This window comes from Papio anubis, chromosome 4 (genome assembly GCF_008728515.1).
Source record: "Papio anubis isolate 15944 chromosome 4, Panubis1.0, whole genome shotgun sequence".
Taxonomy (NCBI): Eukaryota; Metazoa; Chordata; class Mammalia; order Primates; family Cercopithecidae; genus Papio; species Papio anubis.
The window spans coordinates 92,409,032-92,433,120 of NC_044979.1; the positions used below are offsets into that span (position 1 = coordinate 92,409,032).

At 38.4% G+C, this 24,089-nt stretch overlaps 1 protein-coding gene across 1 annotated transcript in view; it reads right to left on the reverse strand.

The window, feature by feature from the left end:
* The window catches only part of RAPGEF5 (Rap guanine nucleotide exchange factor 5), a 240,670-nt gene that overhangs the window by 160,953 nt on the left and 55,628 nt on the right, over positions 1–24,089 (reverse strand). The window contains exon 6 of the mRNA XM_021935958.2: positions 13,492–13,558. Coding sequence (XP_021791650.2) covers positions 13,492–13,558 — 67 coding nt within the window. The remainder of the gene's footprint in view (positions 1–13,491; positions 13,559–24,089) is intronic.

The following is a 24,089-nucleotide window of genomic DNA, read 5'->3' on the forward strand; positions in this document are numbered from 1 at the left end:
AAGTGCTTTTTCAGACTTGACTTTAAAAATGAACTTTCAGATTTCTACAGAATTCTGAAGCCTTTATAAATGTATGAAGGACAGACTTCAGATTTCAAAATTCACTTTGAAACGTCAGAGGTATCAATCAACTTAAGTAGCTGTGCCCTGGCAGCTTCTGACATTCAAAAGAGAACTGCTGTGTTATGAATCAGGAGATTATGGGTTCAAATTCAAATTCAAAGCCAAATTCAAATTCTTGTATTCAACAAGAAATGTGCATTAGTTTAATATATCTTCCATAGCAAATCATCACCCATTTTACTGCTTAATATCCACTTATTATTTCATATTTGTATAGGTCAAAAGTCCAGGTACAGAGTGGCTCAACTGGGTTCTCTGCTTCTCACAAGGCCTCTTGTAAGGCCCAAAGCAAAGTACCTGCTGGGCTGTACTCCTTACTGGAAGCTCTGGGGGAGCATGTTCTTCCATGCTCATGCAGGTCATTGACAGAATCCAGTTCTTATGTCTGTAGGGCTGAGGTACCTGTTTCCTTGCTGGTTGTCACCCAGAAGCTGCCCATAGCTCCTAGGGCCCTCTTTCTGGTGTCTGCACACAGGCTCCTACATCTTAGAGCCAGCAATGACACGATGACACCCTCTTAGGCTCAGAATTTCATTCACCTTGCCTTCTGCCATATTACTTTGACTCCCACAAAAGCAAGTTCTCTCCTTTATTTTAAAGGCTCATATGATTAGACAGAGTCCACATGACAATCTAGGTCTGTAGCCTTAATTATATCTGTAAAGCACCTTTTGCCCTGTAATGTAATATGTGCAGGACCAAATGGGTATTCATGTTTGGGGGGCCATTTTACCCATTACAGAATGACACAGATCCTGAAAAACTACCCCTCAACACCTCATTAGGGCCTTAAAGTCACTTGCTAATACAGCCTAGCTCTGGAACATGATTTACTTGCTATACAACCTTCACTAGATTACACCAAACTCTCTTTCCCTTTACAACTTTCTCCTGTTGTACCCCAAAGTCCTAATCAGTGCCCCAAATTCATCTCAAATTAACTCATTTATTTGCCTCCATTTTCACCCCCTGAGATGTCTCTCAAGTCTTACAATCTATCTAGAATGTTCTTTTCTTTCCCTTATCTAGACAAAGCCTGCATTCCAGTTTCTGCATGGAGCTAACCTTAATTATCAAGACGTTCATAACTTTTCTGATTTTTTACATCACATCAACATCACACAATGTGCATAATCTGGAAAATGTTTAATTTATACTTATGTTAATTTTTAAACAAAATCACTTTTTTGTGGTTTTTGTTAATTTATAGTAATGTAGGTTTATTTTTGAAATTCAGAAAATGAATAAAAGTAGATGAGGAAAAATCACCCCCAGTCCCAGTGTCTAAAGAGCTAATCCTAAATTCACTCACTGCATGTAACATGGTGCTAATTATTAGTTATGGGATATAAAAATTGATATATTAACCATATTATTTTATCTATTGTTAATAGATGGTTCATGCCAATAATGTTGGTTTTAAGAAAAGTATTGGTATCACAGAATTGTAGGCCAGAAGTAATAAAAAGGTCACCTACTTCAGTTCTATACTAGATGCCTTAATCCTCTACACAGAGCACAGAATATAAAATAATAAAACAACAAAACACACACTTCCATAGAACTTACTATGTACCTGGGCACCGTTCCAAATATTTTCCATGTATTCACTGACTTAATTTATATGCATAGTGCCTTTTGTATCTGACCTGTAGTAACCTGCATAGATAAGCTCTTGAAGAAGTTCCGTAATTTTTATGAAAATAATCTAGAATAAATTAAATTCATATATGCACACAGATCTCTTATATGTGTTTATAATTCCTTACCCAGCTACATAGCCTATTCAAACCTCTTTACAAACCACTGAAACCTGCTACTAATATTCCACTGAATCCATAGGTTCTTTTGTTTTAAAGAGCAAATTTTTGCTATACAACTAGAAGAGCCTAGTAATAGTTTTTTGGAAGGTTTTAATATCTATTTTTAAATCTGTCTTTTGCTCATTCAATTCTCAGAACCCCACGTGTGTTTGTCCTGACTCTCAATACACAGTTTCTTTAAGTAGATTAAGACTTAATCTACAGTTTCTTTAAGTAGATTAAGTCTTAATCTACTTAAAGAACTTTCCTACCTGTAGATGCTTTTTAAAAAGTTGAACTTTATTCCTTGATATTTCTTCTAATCCAAATTCAAATTAAATTAAAATGGTGCTTAAATTTTTCATGATTGGCATAGGATCTATTAAGTTTGAAAACTTGCTCTGTTATCTGCTAAGATACAATATATTCTTATGCATAGTTTCATATTAGTATTACAGGTAAGAGGATATTAAATGAGATTTGTCCTGTGGTCTTAGCATTTTCACTGAAACCCAAAGTCAAGAACAATTGGTGAAAAGTGCTCAGACCTTCTAAAGATAGAGCTAGGTGCACCTCCACAGATTCCATTAGCCCTGAAGCAGCAAAATTCTATAAAATCATGTTGGCAACCCTTATCCCTTCACCCACTTCAAGGAATTATTAGGGAGACTTGAAGATTATTCAGGAGGGATCAACAAAGACCATTTATTTAAAGGGAGTTGCTGGAGTGCTACAAGGATAAATATTATACATACATACAGACTTCAAGTCAAATGACAGGGGTCTCAATCACTTGAATTCAATGGCATTTGTTCCCAAAGTTTAGGGACTGCTCTCATCTGTAAAATTACAAGAGGCCTGGCAAATGGGCATATGGAGGCAGAGGAAGAGAGAAAAGCTATGCTGTGTTGGGATGGCCTCCATTTCCAGGGCTTGACAGGACAATAATGCCCTCGTGCTTCCTATGTGCCAGTAGAGAGTTGGATATAGGTCATTTTGGAAACAGGTCTCCCGAAAAGATGGGGTGACCCCAACAGAAGAAAACTGTGAGAAGGAAGCCAGAGGCTGGAGGGACAGTTCTAAAGTTTCAGAAGAAGAGGAATTGCCAGGGCCATGGAATTATAATCCAGAGCTCCTTACACACAAGAATATCCACCAATCCACACAATGGCCCCATACAGAACAAAAGAGATTTCTACAACTCTCACACAGAGAACCCTGAGGCCAGACTGTAACTGTGGTAGTCAAGAAAGACCTTTCTTGATATGGCTTCTCTTCCCCCTAGCCTCTCAAACCCTGGCTGAGTCAGCAGCCACATAGTGAAGCAGAGGAGGAGGCAGGGAAGAGGAAAAAACAGAAAAATATGATGGGAAATGTCAACAAAACTAAACCAACCCTGGCCCTTTTCCCAGCCTCAGGTTGGGGGAAAGGAGACGCTTTGAAGTGGATGGGAGATTGAAGTTCTGATACTGGACTCAAATGGACTTTTAAATATCTGAAGAAATAGAGACTGCTCTGAGAAAGGTGAAAAAAGCTATGGATCTGCACAAAGATTCACCCAGGAATCGGAATGAAACAGTCAGAACCTGTTTGAGGAAACTGGTAAAAAAGGGTAAATTTTTTCCTGCTTTTATCTTATTGAGACTAGTTCATTTAATGAACCATTTATATGTATATAGTTGGTTTTATAATGAGAGTAGAAACATACAAGTACAAAAGCCATTTAGTTGTTTTTTCCCTCTTAACTTTATCCCCTGTTCCTTGTTTTATGTCTGAGAATGTTTCTCTTACATCCTGAGCTGATGCTGCAGTATGGGTTTAATCTCTCACAACTAGAATGTCAGCCTAACTAAATTTCATTTAAACAATCTAGGTGAGGAAGCAGTGCCTGCTCATCTCCAATGCTGGGGTAATCTTAGGCAGTGTGAAATTCAAAATTTAGTGAAGAAGAAAAAAAGAATATTGCCTGAACATATATTTCTGACTTTAAGAGTGGTTCTATAACTTCCTCTTTTGGCTTAGGATTGGGAGGGACAGCAAATGTGAAAACCATGAATAAAATTATAGTCTACATTTTTACCTGATACACCCTTTCTTCTCTCTTGCTTTCTAAACACAAATAGGGTTCTGGGGTCTCTGAGCAATTCTTTTAATTGCCACGGGTCTTCCTATTCTTATCCGTAATAGAAGGGAATTGGAGATGATTTCTTTTTCTTTTGAGATATGGTCTGGCTCTGTCACCCAGGTTAGAGAGCAGTGGTACGAGTTCAGCTCACTGCTACCTCTGCTTTCCCAGCTCAAGCCATCCTCCCACCTCAGCCTCCTGAGTAGCTGGGACCACAGGTGCATGCCACCTCACCGGGCTAATTTCTGTATTTCATAGAGACAGGTTCTCACTTTGTTGCCAAGGCTGCTCTCAAATTCCTGGGCTCAAGTAATCTGCCCGCCTCAGCCACCCAAAGTACTGGGATTACAAGCGTGATCCACACTGCACCTGGTGAAGAAGATAATATCTAAAGTTGTCTTCCCTTCTATCCTTGTTCCAAATAAACCAACCACGATGTTCTCAAACTGAAGAATTCCAATGAACTATAATAATTCCTCATTTTAATTACTGAGGTACTCTGCAGAACCTGTGGTGAGAAGATACAAAGTGGATATCTGTTCAGCTGAACTGAGATGAATTCAATGAAACCAAGATAGCCAACAGGGTTTCCTGGGTTAACTAACGAACCTTATTTATTCTCTCTTGCTATTCTAATGCATCCGACAAAGATGTTACTACACAAAGCTTCTTATAGCACATTCCAATCCTCTCAGGAGCCTCACTGGCTATTTGTGTCTACCACATAAAATCTTAACCTCTCCCTCTGCAATTCTAGACCTTAGACACTTCACTTTGCCCACCGGATACACGGATTCTTTATTACTGCCTTCTGTGCATCACAGACTTCTGCTGAACAGAAATGATGGCCATTTCTCAAACATACCCCATCCTGGCTTCTTCACTCATGCTATTCTTTCTAATTAGATTGATATTAATATTTTCTATTCATTCATACTATCCTTTATATTCAACATATCATTCAAGCCATTCCCCCGTCTCCAGGGGACCTATTTTAAAACCCTAACTGAGCAAAACGACGTTTTACTTTGACCTCCACAGTACTTTGTATTCACAACAGAGAACCTTTATAGCTATTCATGTCTACATGGTAAGCTCCTTGCAGACATGGACCAAGCTGTATTTTTTTTCCTCTGAATTCATAAAATGGAATCACAAAACCTGATAACCAGTCTGAATAAACTTCTAAACTGCTAAATCATTTAGCCATGTCTACCAGTATTTTATAATTTCTAATAGGTTAAAAATTAAAATGCTATTTAATATAATTCCAAGGGCACCATTTCATAAAATCCTTCAAATTAGGAGAGAATTCCACAATCACATTCCAAACCCGACCTGTTGAAATCTATTCAGTAAATATAAAATGTTTTAAGTGATCATAACGTGGAAAACTGTGTTTTCAACCCATATAGATATTATTTTTAATTAATATGGACTCTTAATTCAATATTTAATTAATAATGCCTGTCTCAAATGCTTCATCTCTCCAATGCAATGGTAATACACCCTGTCATGTCAGACTGAAATGTGACAATGTATGACAAACAGTATCAGAATGCCTGTGCAAGGTAAGAACTCAACAAATATTGGCCCATTCTTAGCCCCTTACCCGTTTCTCACTTGATCTAATGCAGTAATGCAGGCTAATGCATTAACAACTGCAAACAAGTCTCTTCAAAGGTTTCCCCATAAAGAAGTTCATCTCTGAGCTGTTCATAATAGCAAAAGAGTGAAAATAAAATCACAATGTTCAAAATAGAAGAAAATGATTTTAAATCTGTGTAATGGGATACTATAGAATCACTAAATATGTTGTGGCCAGTGCTTTTAGCTCCCAGAACATATTAAATAAAAAGTATAGAACATCAAATAAGGTATTTAGGGTTTTTCTGCCAAAAAAAAAAAAAATTATTGTGTTAAAAAAAAAAAAAGATACACACACACACACACACACACACGAAAAACAACCTAGCAAGTAATAATAATTTATTTCTGGGTCGTTTCATTATAGGCACTTTTCTAATCTGCATTTTTAAAAAATGATAAAGTCTCTATATTCAAGTTAAACAATACAAATGTCAACTAAATAAAAAGGAAGCTGCAAAGCATAATCCACAGTACTGTTATCTCACTGTCAGACTTCTCATTTGACATTTACAAACATAGGAAATGAATTCACACTATTTCCACCCAGTATCCACATAAAATGTCATTATATTATAATTTTTACAGCAATATAAAATAACAGAAACTAATTTAAAATTTGTCTTATTCCATCACCACCAAAAAATTCAAGTAATCTTCACTGTTTTATATGACTCCTGGTTCTCCTCCATATATGGGCATACTATACAAAGCTATAACACTGACTGAAGTATGCAAAACTTACATTTCATCTAAAGCAGCTATAAGAAGTTATATTTTAAATAAATGCACAAAGAAGCAGCCAAATATGAAACATTCATGGATCATCCTTTTAAAGCTCTGTCAGCTTCTTTCAGAGAGGATTTCACATTAACACTTCACAAACCCACGACTGTCAATATCCGCACTGACAGTCGAATGGTATATTTCTATTTCTTGTCAATAAAAAGTCTATACTTTCCATGAATATTGCATATCAAAGTGATTTTCATCTCAGAAATACTCAAATATCATAATATACATGTATGCAAACACACACATCCCTCTTTCCCTATTCCCAAGAGATTCATTGAAACATTTTACCCTTGAATGAGTTCTGCACACTTACACCTTTCTGAACACATAAAGATAAATTTCCCCCTGCCCTGCATTGCTTCATTTCAATAGGCAATCCAGTATGTATCATGCTGCTTACCAAAACCAAACTCTCAGGGCTAGAGTTAAAAATTAAGCTACCACACTATCTGGGTAGATTTTGATAGTTTCTTTGGAATTAGAGATGATGGCTTAGTAATTAATTTTAAAAAGTTGTGTGTGTGTGTGTGTGCGCGCGCGCACGCAAACCTGTATATTATGGTATTAGGGGATCTATTACCAGGATGAAGATACATAATAGACAGAACATATAAGAATTTTTTATTGACAAGCAATAGAAATATACTATTCAGCAATCTATTCAGGTATTGACAGGTATAGGTTTGTGGACTGTTACTCTGAGATCCTACTGAAGAAAACAGAAGGAGCTTTAACCAACATTCCACGTGGTCCTAGAGACTGACAGTCCATTGCCCAAGGCCCATTGGATGACGACAGATTGAAACACAAGGAGAGAAGGTAGTATCAAGTCCTATGGCTCCTTATAAACCACAGAAAAAAGTTGCTACCAGAACATACTGCAATTCTACTGGTGCTTCCTTAATGCTCCTTGGAACTAGATCCATCTTCTCTGGTCTCACTTGACACTTTCCCTCAAAACTCAATCTGCCTGGCCCTTCCCCAAATCATACAGTAGCTCTTAAGCCACTGGAAGAACTGGAGCCAGCCTAAGGATTCCAAGTAGGAATTTTATGTTCCCTACAAATAAGAAATATAGGTAACAAGATGTTCATGATCCTGTGGCAGCCAGAAAGAAGGCTTGTCATTCACTGGGGGTATAACTTATTCTTGGAACAGACATATCTGATCAGGCTGCGATAGTCTAAGGGAAGGGATTACCTACACTCCATTTCTGCATTCTCCAGGAAGAAAAAGGCAGATAGCCAGGAAAAAGGGTGAGTAGAAACCCATTTGTTTTGCATTTTTAGAAAAGCATATTTCTAAATATGATGGAAATTCATCACTCAATTGTGCTTATCACATACAGATGATCCTTGACTTATGATGGGGTTACATCCCAATAAACCCATCATAAATTAAAACAATTGTAAGTCAAAAATTTGTTTAATAAGCTACCTAAGCTACCAAACATCTTAGTTTAGGCTAGCCTGCCTTAAACATGCTCAGAACGCTCACATCAGCCTACAGCTGGGCTAACTCATTTGGTAACACAGAGCACCGTGGAGTACCAGTTGTTTATCCTGGTGACCATGTGGCTGACTGGGAGCCATGGCTCATGGCTGCTGCCCAGCATCTCGAGAGGGTATCCTACCATATATCGCTGGCCTAGGAAAAAATCAAAGTTCAAAATTCAAAGTACAGTTTCTACCAAATGCGTCTCATTTTTGTACCATCACAAAGTTGAAAAATCGTTACATCAAACCATCATCGTCAGGACCATCTGTATTCAATGTGACAAATCCCCCCAACTTTCATTCAACTAAGATTACTCCCAGACCTTGCTAACTTGGCACACAATCTCTTAAAGCTCTAAACTTCTCTTTTTAAAGATTCATCAAAACCCAAACCTCATGCTATTACTGAACCAGTATCAATTTAAAAGTTTCCAATCAAAGAAGTTGTCAATGTTATTCAGATACTGAATAACAAATTCCTGTCCAAAATAACAATTCTTGTTCAAAGAGGAATTTCTCCAATATATCAAATCCAAACTGTAGGCACCAAGAAGGACAAACTAAAGGAATCCTTGCCATTTTATAACCTCTCTGGACGAAGAAAGGCTATAGATATTGTGAAAGATACACCCTTCAAAGAAAATGACTGAAGTTTCAGGTGAAAGATGAGACAGGACTTGACTGGCAAGTAAGATTCTAGTCCAGTGGTATTTCTCAGAGGATGGATGACTTATGCCTGAAGCCCTTATGAAAAGGAATTTAGAAAACACCATTAAATGCATCCAAGGCAGAGATCCCACAATAAAGTTGGATGAACCAAAGAAAACGAGCCAAATTTAGAGAAGAACCATACAAACAGAAACATCTAAATGGATAAAAGTTATAAACTGGGTGAGTTCTGACATGGAACACAAGGGTGTAAGAGTGGCAGTTACATGATCCAAGAGTATCAAGTTTTTTTCTCAACCCCATGGATCTCTCTTCCTAAATTCTGAATACCCAATTTGTAATTTTAATTTCTCTCTTAAGATATAGCCATAAATTCCTCCCCCCAACCACCAGGTTAATGTTTTATTCCAGACACTCAGACTGTCTTCTCTTTCACCATCCATGTGATGGCTGACTTCATTGAATCTAGTAGCACAGAGGACACATCACATGCTCCCTGTCCCTTTATAAGGGCCTCCCACAGTACCATCTAATCAAATAGGCATTTAATATAAACAAGGCACAACTTAGCCTAACTCACATCACCTCAGGTGTTTGACAATTAGACTACGAACGAAAATCACAAATTTCATTCAAACCCAGATGAGATGTTTGTCTTTTCTATTTCTATAATTTCCAACATAAAAACTTAGCCTTAAAAAACAGAAACAACCTAATATGTTTTGTTCTGGTTGTTGATTTTAAGTATACATGAGATGGAAGTCTAGAATATGTTTTTATCTCCTATTTAGGAATGTTCATGTTTCTATTTCCTGTCTTTGGATACTTCCCAAGTACTTCTCAGCTCTTTTCAATGCTTCAAAGTTTAGCTGATTTCCTAAATTTACATCCTCAAGAACTGTGGCTTTGAAAGTAATACATAATTCACCAAAAAAATTTCCCCACATCTACTTTAGGTTTGAGTAAGCAGACCCCTGGATTGTAATATGAATATTTTAAACTTGTCTGATCAATTCTGAATACTCTATTTGTCACAAACACTGGAAGAATTCATGTTTAAAAATAAAACAATGCTCAGAACTTCAGGGGTGGAAACTGATGAGCTGTGTCATTCAAAGGTCCTTTTTGGCCTGCCAGCTTTATCAGACCAACAGAGACTCGCAGTCGATGAAAAGAGGTTTTCAAGTTAACAAAATGTGTAGCACCAAAGGATATTAGAAAGGAGGCTAAGGTGGTAAGTTAGAATGCAGAAAGTCACACTGCTTCCAGATAATTCCTAGAGTGTTTTTGTAGACTTTATGTAATGGAAAGGGTCTATTATAGCCATGTCCTTTTTCCTTAAGCTGAAAACTTCTTACAGAGTTTCATTGTTTAGGTTTTTGTATGTCTGACACTTGGAAGGATGGCTCTTTCCTGAAGACCACTAGAAACATGGCTGGAACGTTTTAATCACTCATGCTTATGTACATTTAACAACCCTACATTTGACTGAATTATAAAGACATTCTTATTTCTACACATGTACTGTCTTTTCATGTTCCTTCAATATGAAAACTCATGTGTATCCTCTTCCAGAGTAAAATTTCAGGTAAAATATTTTTAGATGACAGGACTTTTCCTCCGGATGAACCTAAGAGGGGACCAGGAAATAAACTATTGGGATTAAAGAAATGAGAAATTTTCTAAGATAGTCACATGCAACAATCCCACATTTGAATAAAAATGGTGAATATACAAGAGGGTGCAGTTGACTGTACTGCTAGAAATCACTGTCCCATTCCAATACCCCCAAAACACAGACTCTCAAAGAGTACATTGGCAACTTTACATTATAGATGTCACTTCTGCTTTCCTTTATCATGATTAGTGGTCAGAGTAGATGAGAACTGTTCCTTAAGTGATGTATGTAAATATCTTTCTGCACACAATATCATCTAGGTAACAAAGTTTATATGCCATTGTCAACAGGAACAACTATGTTATGAAGAGGTGGACTCACCCCCGCTGCCCACTAACAAATGCTTCTAGAATGAACAACGGAATTTTAGAACTTGAAGGAACTTATCAGCTGTCTAGTCCAACCACTCACCTTGGTCACACTGTTGAAAGGAATAAGAATCAAGGTCCTTAATCTCAGTACCGGATATTTTCAATATTGCAGGCCAATTGCCCATCAATTGAAGAGATGAAATTTTCCTCTCTGCCGTTTATTTTCATTTCTAAATACCACTCCAGCATCTTCCCTCATTTTATTCAGTCTTTCAGCCTGGGGATTTTTCCAGTAAGATTATGTCAACTAAATCCCTAGTGAACACTTTGCTGTCCATCCCTTCCTTTTCAGAGGTTCTTTTGAATGTGACCTTCATGGTATAAACCACTCAGTTATTTCCATTTCCTTTCACTGTCCTCTCATCTCCCTACTGCCCTCTGCTATGGCTGTTCCACAGACTCTATCTTCTACTTGAGTCTTCAATCTGCAACTTCTCTGTGACTGGCTCCCAGAAGCTCCCTGAGCTTCAGACTCTTGTCTCCAGGTGTTTCCTGCATATTTTCATGTTCCTATCTCCTCAAATGCAACATATCCCCCCAAATCACCTTCCTTACTGCATAATTTGCTCATCTTCCTAAGAATGTCATCATGTCTCCAGTCATGCAAGTTCAGAACTTCAGTTATCTCAGTCTTCCACCTTTACCCACTCATACTGATTTTTAAAAATTCAATTTAATTGTGTTCCTTTTTGAAGTCATCTTTCTTTTGGTTCCCAGAAAAACCACCATAAACTAGGTTTTCATCAGCCTCTAACCAATCACCCTATCTTCAATTTATCTTCATTCTTGAACATCTATTTCATTGCATTAATCTGTTTGTTCAAAAAAATATTTCATTTTTCTTAACCAGGACCTTCTTCTCTAACTCGGTGGGTTTACTTACATTTTTGCATTGTACTTTCTCATTCCTATGCTTGCCCACAATAAATTCCACAGCTAGAATACACATCCTCCTAATTATCATCTCCAAATCCTGACTGCTTTCAGTGGTGGTTCAAGTCCAGTGTCTGCAGTGAAGCTTTTTGTTATGGTCCTTGAATTTACGATTTTACTTATTCACCACCTTTCTTTGTGCACAATTTCCAATTACTTTATATATCAGCTTTCTGAATATATCTGTCTTATCTTCTTGGTATGGCTATTGGAACCAAATCATACATGTCTTTATCACTTCTGAAACTATCCCAATAACTGTATTACATTATTTATTATATATATTTAAATGAGGCATAGTAGTTAGGAGAATATTGGAGATAAAAATTCTGAGTTCTGCCTCTTGTTTTGTTCTTTCTTGCTGAGTGAACTTAGGCAAGCTACTCAAACTCTGTAAGCTTTCATATCTATAAAATAGACGTAATACGACCTACTTCATAGTGCTGTTGTATAGTACAGCTTAGCAGAATGTGTATGTATGTGTGTGTACACACAAACACACAATGTTTAACACAGTTTCTGGGCCATAGTGAATGCTTTTTAAACAGATGGCTAATTATAATTCTGCACACCATAGGCACTCCTTTTTGGTCAATAAACTGAAAAGGTCTAAATATGTTTTCATAATATGCTGTCAAGATTCCATTTCATGTTTTTTACACCATTGATTATCATACTGATATAGTTAGGCTTTGAGTCCCCAACCAGATCTCATCTTGGATTGTAATCCCCAGGTGTTTAGGGAGAGACCTGGGGGGAAGTGATTGGATTATGGGGGCAGTTTCCCATGCTGTTCTCATGATAGTGAGTGAGTTCTCACAAGATCTGATGGTTTTATAAGTGTATGACACTTCCTCCTACACACTCTCACTCTCTCTCTGTCCTGCTGCCATGCAAGATGTACCTGGTTCCCCTTGCACCATGATTGTAAGTTTCCTGAGGCCTCCCCAGCCATGTGGAACTGTAAGTCAATTAAACCTTTTTCCTTTATAAATTACCCAGTCTCAGGTAGCTCTTTAAAGCAGTGTGAGAACAAATGAACACACATATTTAATAAAAAATTACTTTTCTAAGCTGCATTCCACAAGAGTAGGAAAGAGACTTTCAATCTTCAAGCTGTGCCCAGTTGACAAGACCTAGTGTATAAAACTCTGTACAGACCAGTTTCATCCATACACATAACCCGATCAACCATGATTTTCAGCAATTACCATTTTAATAATGGAGTTAAAGCAGAACTAAATAATTTTTTGCGAAGGCTAGAAAAGTTTCCAAATAGCCAAGTCAATAGGTACAGGTTTGGTGACATAGGATTGCTAGCGCCTGTCAAAAACTGAAACTCAAGGATTAGTGACCACAGTCAGCTTTTCCTATGAAGAAAGCCATGAACTTTCCTTCAAACAACAAGGCTATAACAAAGTCTAATCAATAGCTTTAAAAAACACAATGGAAATGTTGCAATATGGTACATTAAAAACTAGCGACCTGGCCTTTTTTGGCTGAAGTAATTCTTTTTTTTCCCTAATGAAAGAGTCTTTTCTCCTTTGTGCAGCAGGTCACAACTTTCCTAGGTTAACTCATACTGTATTTAAAATATCAGATGCTACACCTCCACCTCCACAAAGGTTGCAGGAAGTTTCCACCAGAAATATCTATGATCTCGTGAAGGGAGGCTCCACCCACATATAGAAAGTCAAAGCCACTGTCTCCCTCTGCCTTGCCTCATACCTCCCACAATGATGAGCAGCCACAGGGAAAATCTCTCTCTACACCATCAGCCAAACAACTTTCCTTCTAGGACCCCAGCTTCGTTATTTCTGCACCCCTAGGCAGGAAAATTGCGAGGTCTTACCGCAGATGTTAGACGCGCAAGAATTTCATCACTGCTTTCTTCAGAGTCTTCAATTTTCTGATGAGACCTTTGGGAAAAAAAAGAACAAATTACTTTTCAGTTTTGGTTGCTCAAATTTATCTACCAAGTTAGGAGGAATAAAGGGCAAACAATGTAATTGTTATTATATTAGAGAAAGTACTCATGCTTTAACAAAGGTTGTGTCAGTAACGCCATAGGAACATAATCCTCTTGCAGGCCAAATGTTCTCACAAAATCAATTAGCAAGAACCTCTTTACAATGTACCAGTTGAATCCTGAGGATGGAGTATTACTCACCCCATGATACAGCAGAATAACCCTGACATGCCAGTTTTACATATATGGGCTTGCACAGAAGGTAGATGCAAATAAAAGGTGGTTAAGTGCTGAAATTCCCTCTAAATCTAAATGAAATCCAGATTTTGAAAATATGAAATGTGAACTTTCCACTAAAATTGAGTTGTAGCCAAAACAAACTTACTATAAAATGCTATCATCATAGGCCTAATACCACCATGGGAATTATGAGGAATACAAAAACGCAGAAGTTTTGTATAGCTTTGTATTTGCCTTTTTAAGAGATTACTGCCCAACTAGGAAGCTAAGAATATTATGCATATGTTAAACAACTAATGCGATGTATAACAATGTAAGATCAGTTTGTTTATTTGTTTGGGGAAAATGATCTTTTTAACTTAATTCATGAAAAAAGGCTTCACCAAATGTATATTCTAACAGACAAAATTATCTACTTCTGAAGAACAATCTTATATACTATATTTTTTCCTAGTTTGGTCAAAGAAAAAAATTGATTAATACAACTGAATATATAAAATTGTCTTCAAGATCTATTTCCACAAGCAATCCCTTTCAATATACGCTGTGGACAGTAGGGACTGGAGGTAACTGCCCTGCAGAGCAGCAATATCAGCATCACAGTCCAGTGACTGATTTCAATCTCAGTAACTACAGTGTGTCAGCTGGAATGCCAGCCTTATGGGGCAAGAGGGCTTCTCCCAGCTCACAGGACAGCTGGGAAGCAGGTCCTTAAGAAGGGAAAAGCCAGTTGGATCAATTCTGGCATTGCCTTCTTGTTTCTGTAAATGTTATTAAACCCTTTTCCAGAAAGAAAATCCTACCCTTCAAATCACAGCAATGCATTACAAACCACTGCCTTTACAAAAATTGCAAGATACAGGTATGAAGCAGTGCTGATGTTGTCAAATAACAAGCACTCATGCAGCAAAGTGTGTGAGATGCTTGCTAACAATCCACTCAATAAAAACTGTGGGAACGGAGCATTATAACTTGGGATCGTTTTTTCAAAAAGGTTACCTAGATGATGAGTATTTCAAATAAGCTTTATTATTAAGATTCTCTATTCACAAGGCTTCTGTAGTTATACTGAGAAGAGACTAGAAACGCTTTATAACCTCAACCACCAAACCAGATTTATATGATTAAGCTGAGGCTACTCAACAGACAGGAAATTAAGAACCAAAGGCACTAAAGGCAAGAGAACCAAACAAGGGCTTCTGCTGCTTTGTCTGTGTCTGTAGTGACGCATAGGCTGGTCGTGCCTTTTCATGTTTTTCAGACCCCAACAGATACCTGAAGTATTAGCTAATGGGCATGAGGTATTTTGCACTAGCACAGATTCTCTCATGAATCTGCTTTCAACAAGCTGCTAAAAGGAACTCAAAATTCCAAGAGAAGCTCTTGTGTACGAGACTGATAATGGCTATCTCATAATTAATGGTTGAGCTGCTGCTATTTTAGTGGCAAATAATTTAGTCCCTGTTCCGAAGTAAAACTGTCTTTCATTGATCTTCCAGAACAAATGAAGCCTTAGCAAAAACATTTCTTAAGGAAATATGTGTAAGAGGGACAGAGTGATGATCTCCCAAGAGCTGTCCCACAGCCCATATCCCATTGTTATCACCTCAATCACCAAGATTTAAGCCCAGAACTCCCAAGTATTTCTCTAGCTTCTGGCTCTCCCCTGAGCTTGCCTTGTTTTTCCATCTGCCTTCAAAGTGGCTCTATGTGGCAATTCCAGGAACTTTATTTTCACCCACATGGGGACCTTACAGGCTAACTCAACCTAACTCACACTGAACTCCTCTCTTACCTCCTGCCCTCAGCTCTCCCCTTGGAATTACAGGTCCTGTTCACCCTAGAGCCATCCCTTCCCTCCTCACTCCAGCCTTTGGGAAGTCACCAGATCCTCTCACTTCCCTTCCTTCCCTGCCAAGCCTCTATGACAGTCTAGGCTTCGCTTGAACAAATTATTTACAAATTATTTTACTTTGCTTGAACAAATTATTTGTTCAACTTCGCTTGAACAAATTATTTTAACCACCTTCTAACAAGCTTGTCTCTGGCTTCTCTTCTTGTACCCAGATACCTACAGACACCAGGACCACCTTTCTAAAACCCAGATCTGGTCCTGCTCTTCTCCAGACTCCAAACCTTCAGGGATTTTCTTCACTGCCCACTGAGGGCTCTAGAATTCGGAAATGCTCTTCCTTCCCTGCTAACATGCCCCATGCCCCACTGCACCAGCAGGCACCTGTACCTCACCCGGTGTAAAGGAAGGTCATGAGGGCAGGACTGGTAGTAACAGGCAATAGTGGAAGAGCCTGAAAAGGGCGAAAGAAGAGAGAAGGCAACACTCGGCTACTCTCCTTTCTTTCACCACTACGGTCACTTTTTAACTTAAACCCCCTCCTCAGCTCTAGGCCAAACTGCCCAAAAATACCAGACTCTCTTTTCTCCAGCAAATGTATCTTTTACAAAATTTAAACACATTCTGTTTTAATTCTGTATTAATGTACGTAAATACTTTTCAGTGCAACCCAGGAAAGACAAAGTTCTCACTTACCTAATCAAAATAAATAAGGAAACAGATGCAGCAGAGGAAAAGCAAGTATAATACTTGCATGTTTTCCATTATTACTAAAGGGGGCTATGCTGCTCAGTGAATGAGAGAGAGAGAGAGAAGCTGTGGGTCTAGTTTGTCAGTGATTAGAGAAAGAAAATAAAGAAACTCTTACTGGAATCAGCAGGTAATGACAGTGACAAGTGACATAAGACAGAAAGAGAAGAGAAATGGGGTGACCCCTGGAAGGAAGATCTCTCCCTGAGGGTTTATGCCAACAGATGTTCTCCGTTAGGAATTCCCTGGGTTACCTTTCAAGGTCTCTGCTTACCAGTACCCCAAGCCAGACCTGGTAATTCTCCAGGGGAGAGTGCTGAGTCCTGGTGCTCTAGGCCGATGTCTCTGTAAGTTCAAGAGATCTGCAATATCTAAGGGTGTCATTGTGAGGATGCACAGATGACAAAAACCTATGGTCCTCCACCCTCATCCCTCTAACCATCAAACTGGATGCGTTATCATTATGCCCATTCCCACCCAAAAGGAAAATAACAAAAAGCCCTGCCCTTCCTATAGTCCTCCTCACCTGAATTGATGGCAACTCCATCCTTCCAATTGGAAGCCATCCTTGAACCCCTTTCTCTCATACTCTGCCTTGTATCCACCCTGAAATCCTATTGGCTCTTCAAGACATATCTCTCACCTGACCACGTCTCACCACCTCCATCACTACCACTGTGGTCCCAGCCACAATATCTCTCACCTGGACCCAGAAGCCAGCGTAGTCTTGCTAAAATGTAAGTTAGTTCATGTCCCTCTATTCAAAATCCTTGAATGACTTCCCATCTCACTTAGCATAAAGCCAAAATATTTTCATACTTAAAAATATGCAATTAAGAAAGACATATATTCAAGGTGTGCAACATGATTATTTGTGAATACACTGTGATGATTAGCATAATCAAATTTATTACATACCCATCACCATTCATGCTGTACATTAGATCTCCAGAACTTGCTCAATTTATAAATGAAAGTTTGTATGCTTTGATCAACATCTCCCCATTTTCCCCACCCATGATGTCTATATTCTGGACAAGTATGTTTTGCTTAATAAAGCAAATTCCTATGAAAAAAGAAGTGGGATGGTAGAAGAATGAGAATTAGATTTTTCTTGAGATCTTTGATATCATGAATACAAACCTTCTCAAGAGAAGATAATTTTTCATAGCATCTGGCTACTAGTTACGCTTACAGAAAAAAGTACTCAATGGGAATTATGAATGTGAAAGGTTTCATTAAGGGTCCGGAGTGTATAGTTATACTTTAATCTAAACTGAATAAAATTAGATTTTTCACATTTGATTTTGAGGATTTGAGTATTGTTTAATATTTAATTAGATGGTTCAATTTCAAATGCTAATATAATCAGGCCTAGATGTCCAATTTTTGCAAAATTCCTGTACTACTCTTAAATATAAATGTACTCTGATAAAGATAAGCAATCTGTTCCCACACTTGGAATAAGCCTTGTCTATAAACAATGGAAATTTTGAAGGACTTACTGTTTCCTTGAGAGAAGAGGTAATGAGTAATCACAAAGACTAGGACTAGCTGATTTCATAACACTTTTTACAAAAACAGTTTAAAGTAATAAGTGGAAATTTTGTTCACTTACAATGCCAATACAAATCTTATGCCAAGTTCCATCACAAAAATTTTCTGAAAAATACTGACGACAACAAAAAAATGTTTGTTTACCCACACAGTATTTCCTCCTCTCCAATGTCAAGAGGATCTAATTAGGAAAAGTTAAGTTAGGAGTACAAAAGGTAGGCTTCGGACACCAGAATAGCAGACTTGAACTTAAGTTCTCTGGCCAGAGAGTGTGAATCCATCACCATTTCAGAAACTAAAGAGGCCAAGGGATGTCTCATGTTGCTAATAAACATCAGGTAGAAAGAAAAAGACAGGCAGGATAAGGAGAACAAAGGAGGCAGAAGTGAGGGGGTGGTGGAGGTGCTATTTTGTACGGGGTGGTAAGAGGAGACAGGGACCTGAATTTTGGGAACCACCACTGTGAGATGATATTAAGTACATGACTGGGTGAGGGCACATCCAAAGTGAAAGCAGAAAAATAAGAGAAGTCCAAGACTGACCTCTACTGTGTTTAGAGGTCACTGCTTCAAAATGTAGGTTTCATTATTTAGGGACAGCCAGTCTGAGGCAAACAGTTCAGGAGATGACTGGCATCAAAAAGACAGTTTTTTTACTCACAGTTTCCAAGAGGAGGGGGGATGACACACAAGGAGGGGCCACACAGGGAGGCACAGTGTCAATCAGGAGGCAGCGGATATGGGGGAAAATGTGGGAAAGAACCTTTATTATGGTTTCCCCAGAACAGAATGGGTGAGGGTGAGGCAGGGTAAACAGGCTGAGGATGGACTGTTTGATTAACTTCAGCAAGACCAAAAGCATAGGGACTGCCCCTAGTTGTTTGGTACCTGGAGCTGGGGTGATTAGGGCAGGTGAAAAGCAGCCCAGAAGGTGAAAGCCCAATAAAAAAAGTGGGTATGTTATGAGCTCTGGAATGGCTGGCTTACCTATGAAAGGTGGCTCCCAGCAAAGCTAGCAGGTAAGTTCCCTACTATCTCTAGGAATGGACTATTCCTGGGATGGGCAGTCTCTCCAGGGTCAACAAGGCCCCAGATGTCAAAGCACTGAAACACAGTTAATACAATCAGGAAAAGGAAGAATTAGCAAAGAAGCCTTAAAAGCAGCAGCTAGTGAGACAGAAGAGCGAAGAGATGTTATCCCAGGGGCCAACTGGAAAAACTGCTTCCAGAAGGACATGATCAATTGTGCCAAATGCTGCTGTCATGTCAAGTAAGATGAGGACTGAAAAATCAACATTTTGGCATTTGGCAACATGGAAGACTTTTGTAATCTTGACAAGGTTGCCTTCAGTGGAGTGGTACTGTTGAAAGCCTGAATGGAGTAGATTCAGAAAAGAATAGCAGAGGTAGAGAAAGTAACCATAAACATCTTTTGAAGAGTTTTGCTGTAAAAGGGAACAGAGACATTGTGCAGCAGCTAGAGGGAGATATAGGGAAATAGCAACACATGCTGAAAAGAACAATTCAGTAGAGGAAAAAGCTGATAGAGGAGGAAAAAAAAAGAGACTTCAGAAATGAGATCCTTGAGTAGGGGTGCAGAGATGGGATCAGTGCACAATGTGAGGAAACTGACCTTAAATAAGAATGTGGATCATGCATCCATTTTGATCAGGAGCAAAGATAGAGTCCACCAATATAGATGCAGGCAGGTTGATAGATTTGGTAAATAAAACATGAGGAAGATAGTTTTTAAAATGTTCCTCTCAATGAAATAAAAAGCAAGGAAAAAGAGGTAAGAGGGGAGCAATTGTGATACAGTTTTCTAGGAGACTGAATATACCAAGAAATGAACAGGACCATGCAGCAGCATCGAAGACCCCTCAAGATTAAAGGTCATGAATATAAAATGAGACTGATCATCCTTAGACTCCTTAATGAACCACCTCTTCCATCTACCTTTAAAATCTAACAGAACAAGATGTTAGACGACCATGGCAAGTGATGGCTAAAGAGAAAGGTAGTATTGATCCTGTGATTTTTCTATGTATATAACTATGTCATCTGCAAAGAGAGATGGCTTTATGTTTTCCTCCAAATATATGCCTTTTATTTCTTTTTCTTGACTTTTTGCATTGGCTGGAGTGGACCAGGTGTACTAAGAGAAGATATATTAGCCTTGTTCTGAGTCCTAGTAGGAAAGCATTTAGTCTCTTACCATTAAGTATGATGCAAGCTATAAACAGAACCAAAGACAAGAACCACATGATTATCTCAATAGATGCAGAAAAGGCTTTTGACAAAATTCAACAGCCCTTCATGCTAAAAACGCTCAATAAATTCGGTATTGATGGAACGTACCTCAAAATAATAAGAGCTATTTATGACAAACCCACAGCCAATATCATACTGAATGGGCAAAAACTGGAAAAATTCCCTTTGAAAACTGGCACAAGACAGGGATGCCCTCTCTCACCACTCCTATTCAACATAGTGTTGGAAGTTCTGGCTAGGGCAATCAGGCAAGAGAAAGAAATCAAGGGTATTCAGTTAGGAAAAGAAGAAGTCAAATTGTCCCTGTTTGCAGATGACATGATTGTATATTTAGAAAACCCCATTGTCTCAGCCCAAAATCTCCTTAAGCTGATAAGCAACTTCAGCAAAGTCTCAGGATACAAAATCAATGTGCAAAAATCACAAGCATTCTTATACACTAGTAACAGACAAACAGAGAGCCAAATCAGGAATGAACTTCCATTCACAATTGCTTCAAAGAGAATAAAATACCTAGGAATCCAACTTACAAGGGATGTAAAGGACCTCTTCAAGGAGAACTACAAACCACTGCTCAGTGAAATAAAAGAGGACACAAACAAATGGAAGAACATACCATGCTCATGGATAGGAAGAATCAGTATCGTGAAAATGGCCATACTGCCCAAGGTTATTTATAGATTCAATGCCATCCCCATCAAGCTACCAATGAGTTTCTTCACAGAATTGGAAAAAACTGCTTTAAAGTTCATATGGAACCAAAAAAGAGCCCGCATCTCCAAGACAATCCTAAGTCAAAAGAACAAAGCTGGAGGCATCACGCTACCTGACTTCAAACTATACTACAAGGCTACAGTAACCAAAACAGCATGGTACTGGTACCAAAACAGAGATATAGACCAATGGAACAGAACAGAGTCCTCAGAAATAATACTACACATCTACAGCCATCTGATCTTTGACAAACCTGAGAGAAACAAGAAATGGGGAAAGGATTCCCTATTTAATAAATGGTGCTGGGAAAATTGGCTAGCCATAAGTAGAAAGCTGAAACTGGATCCTTTCCTTACTCCTTATACGAAAATTAATTCAAGATGGATTAGAGACTTAAATGTTAGACCTAATACCATAAAAATCCTAGAGGAAAACCTAGGTAGTACCATTCAGGACATAGGCATGGGCAAAGACTTCATGTCTAAAACACCAAAAGCAATGGCAGCAAAAGCCAAAATTGACAAATGGGATCTAATTAAACTAAAGAGCTTCTGCACAGCAAAAGAAACTACCATCAGAGTGAACAGGCAACCTACAGAATGGGAGAAAATTTTTGCAATCTACTCATCTGACAAAGGGCTAATATCCAGAACCTACAAAGAACTCAAACAAATTTACAAGAAAAAAACAAACAACCCCATCAAAAAGTGGGCAAAGGATATGAACAGACATTTCTCAAAGGAAGACATTCATACAGCCAACAGACACATGAAAAAATGCTCATCATCACTGGCCATCAGAGACATGCAAATCAAAACCACAATGAGGTACCATCTCACACCAGTTAGAATGGCGATCATTAAAAAGTCAGGAAACAACAGGTGCTGGAGAGGATGTGGAGAAATAGGAACACTTCTACACTGTTGGTGGGATTGTAAACTAGTTCAACCATTATGGAAAACAGTATGGCGATTCCTCAGGATCTAGAACTAGATGTACCATACGACCCAGCCATCCCATTACTGGGTATATACCCAAAGGATTATAAATCATGCTGCTATAAAGACACATGCACACGTATGTTTATTGCAGCACTATTCACAATAGCAAAGACTTGGAATCAACCCAAATGTCCATTAGTGACAGACTGGATTAAGAAAATGTGGCACATATACACCATGGAATACTATGCAGCCATAAAAAAGGATGAGTTTGTGTCCTTTGTAGGGACATGGATGCAGCTGGAAACCATCATTCTTAGCAAACTATCACAAGAACAGAAAACCAAACACCGCATGTTCTCACTCATAGGTGGGAACTGAACAATGAGATCACTTGGACTCGGGAAGGGGAACATCACACACCGGGGCCTATCATGGGGATGGGGGAGGGGGGAGGGATTGCATTGGGAGTTATACTTGATGTAAATGACGAGATGGGTGCTGACGAGTTGATGGGTGCAGCACACCAACATGGCACAAGTATACATATGTAACAAACCTGCACGTTATGCACATGTACCCTACAACTTAAAGTATAATAATAATAATTTAAAAAATTAAAAAATTAAAAAAAAAGTATGATGCAAGCTATGGGTTTTGTATAAAGTCTTATCAGATTGAGGAAGTTCTCTTACATTTCTATTTTTCTGAGAATTTTTATCATGAAGGTTTAAATTTTCTCAAATTCTTTCTCTGCATCTATGAAATTTATCATATAATTTGTCTATTTTTAGTCGGTGAATATGGTGAATTACATCAAATGATTTCTGAGTGTTGAACCTTCCTTGCATTCCTGGGGTAAACTTCCCTTTTTCATAATGTATTTATAATTTTTATACATGAGGAAGATTGTGTCTATACTAATGAGTCACACTGTTCTGTTTTTTTGTTTTTTTGGGTTTTTTTGTTTTTTTTTTTTTGAGACGGAGTTTCACTCTTGTTGCCCAGGCTGGAGTACAATGGTGCAATCTTGGCTAACCGCAACCTCTGCCACCCCAGTTCAAGCAATTCTCCTGCCTCAGCCTCCCGAGTAGCTGGGATTACAGGCACATGCCACCACGCCCGGCTAATTTTTTTGTATTTTAGTAGAGATGGGGTTTCTCCATGTTAGTCAGGCTGGTCTCAAACTTCTGACCTCACGTGATCCGCCCGCCTTGGCCTCCCAAAGTGCAGGGTTTACAGGCATGAGCCACTGCACCTGGCCTTGTTGTTTTCTTTCTCTGAAATCTGTCATGACAGTGCTGGTCTCATAAAATGAATGTGAAACAGTCACTCCTCTTCAATTTTCTGAGAGACTGTATAGAAATGACATAATTTGTCTATGGCCATACAACCCTGACGGTGCCCAATCTTGTCCCATCTCAGAGGCTAAGCAGGATTGGGCCTGGTTTGTACTTGGATGGGAGAAATGACATAACTTATTTTTTAAATGTTTAGTTAAATCTGTCAGTAAACTTAAGTAAGCCCATTGTTTCCTTGTTTGAAGTGTATCAACTACAAATTCAATTACTTTAGTATACATAATTCTATTCAGATTCTTATTGAAGGACCATAGGTAGTTAATCTACCACTTATGTAGCTTTTCCTTTATTCCTGAATTTCCAACTTTCCCTCTGATACTGTTTCTATTCAACCTGAAAATTTTCCTTTAGATTTCTTTTAGAAAAGGTAAGCTAGTAACAAATTCTGTTAGTTTTCCTTCATCTGAAAATGTCTATTTCACCTCCATTTTTAAAAACTATTTTCACTGTAGAGGATTGACAGTTTTCTCCCCACTCCCCACCCCCCCACACACACACTTTGAAGACTTTCTTCCACTATCTTCTGGCCTCCATGGTTTCTAACATAAAACCTCTAATTATTTGAATCATTATTCCTCCTGTAGGTAACGTGTCATATTACTCTAGCTACTTCCAAGATATTTTCATTATTTGTTTCTTAGTTGTTTTTAAGTATCTAGCAGTGTGTTTCTCTGAGTGCTCCTGTTTGGGGTTCACTGGACCTCTTGAATCTACAGATTTGTCTCTCACTGAATTTGGGAAGCTTTTGGCCATTATTTCTTTAAAAGTTTTTTTCTGGGCCGTGCACGGTGGCTCA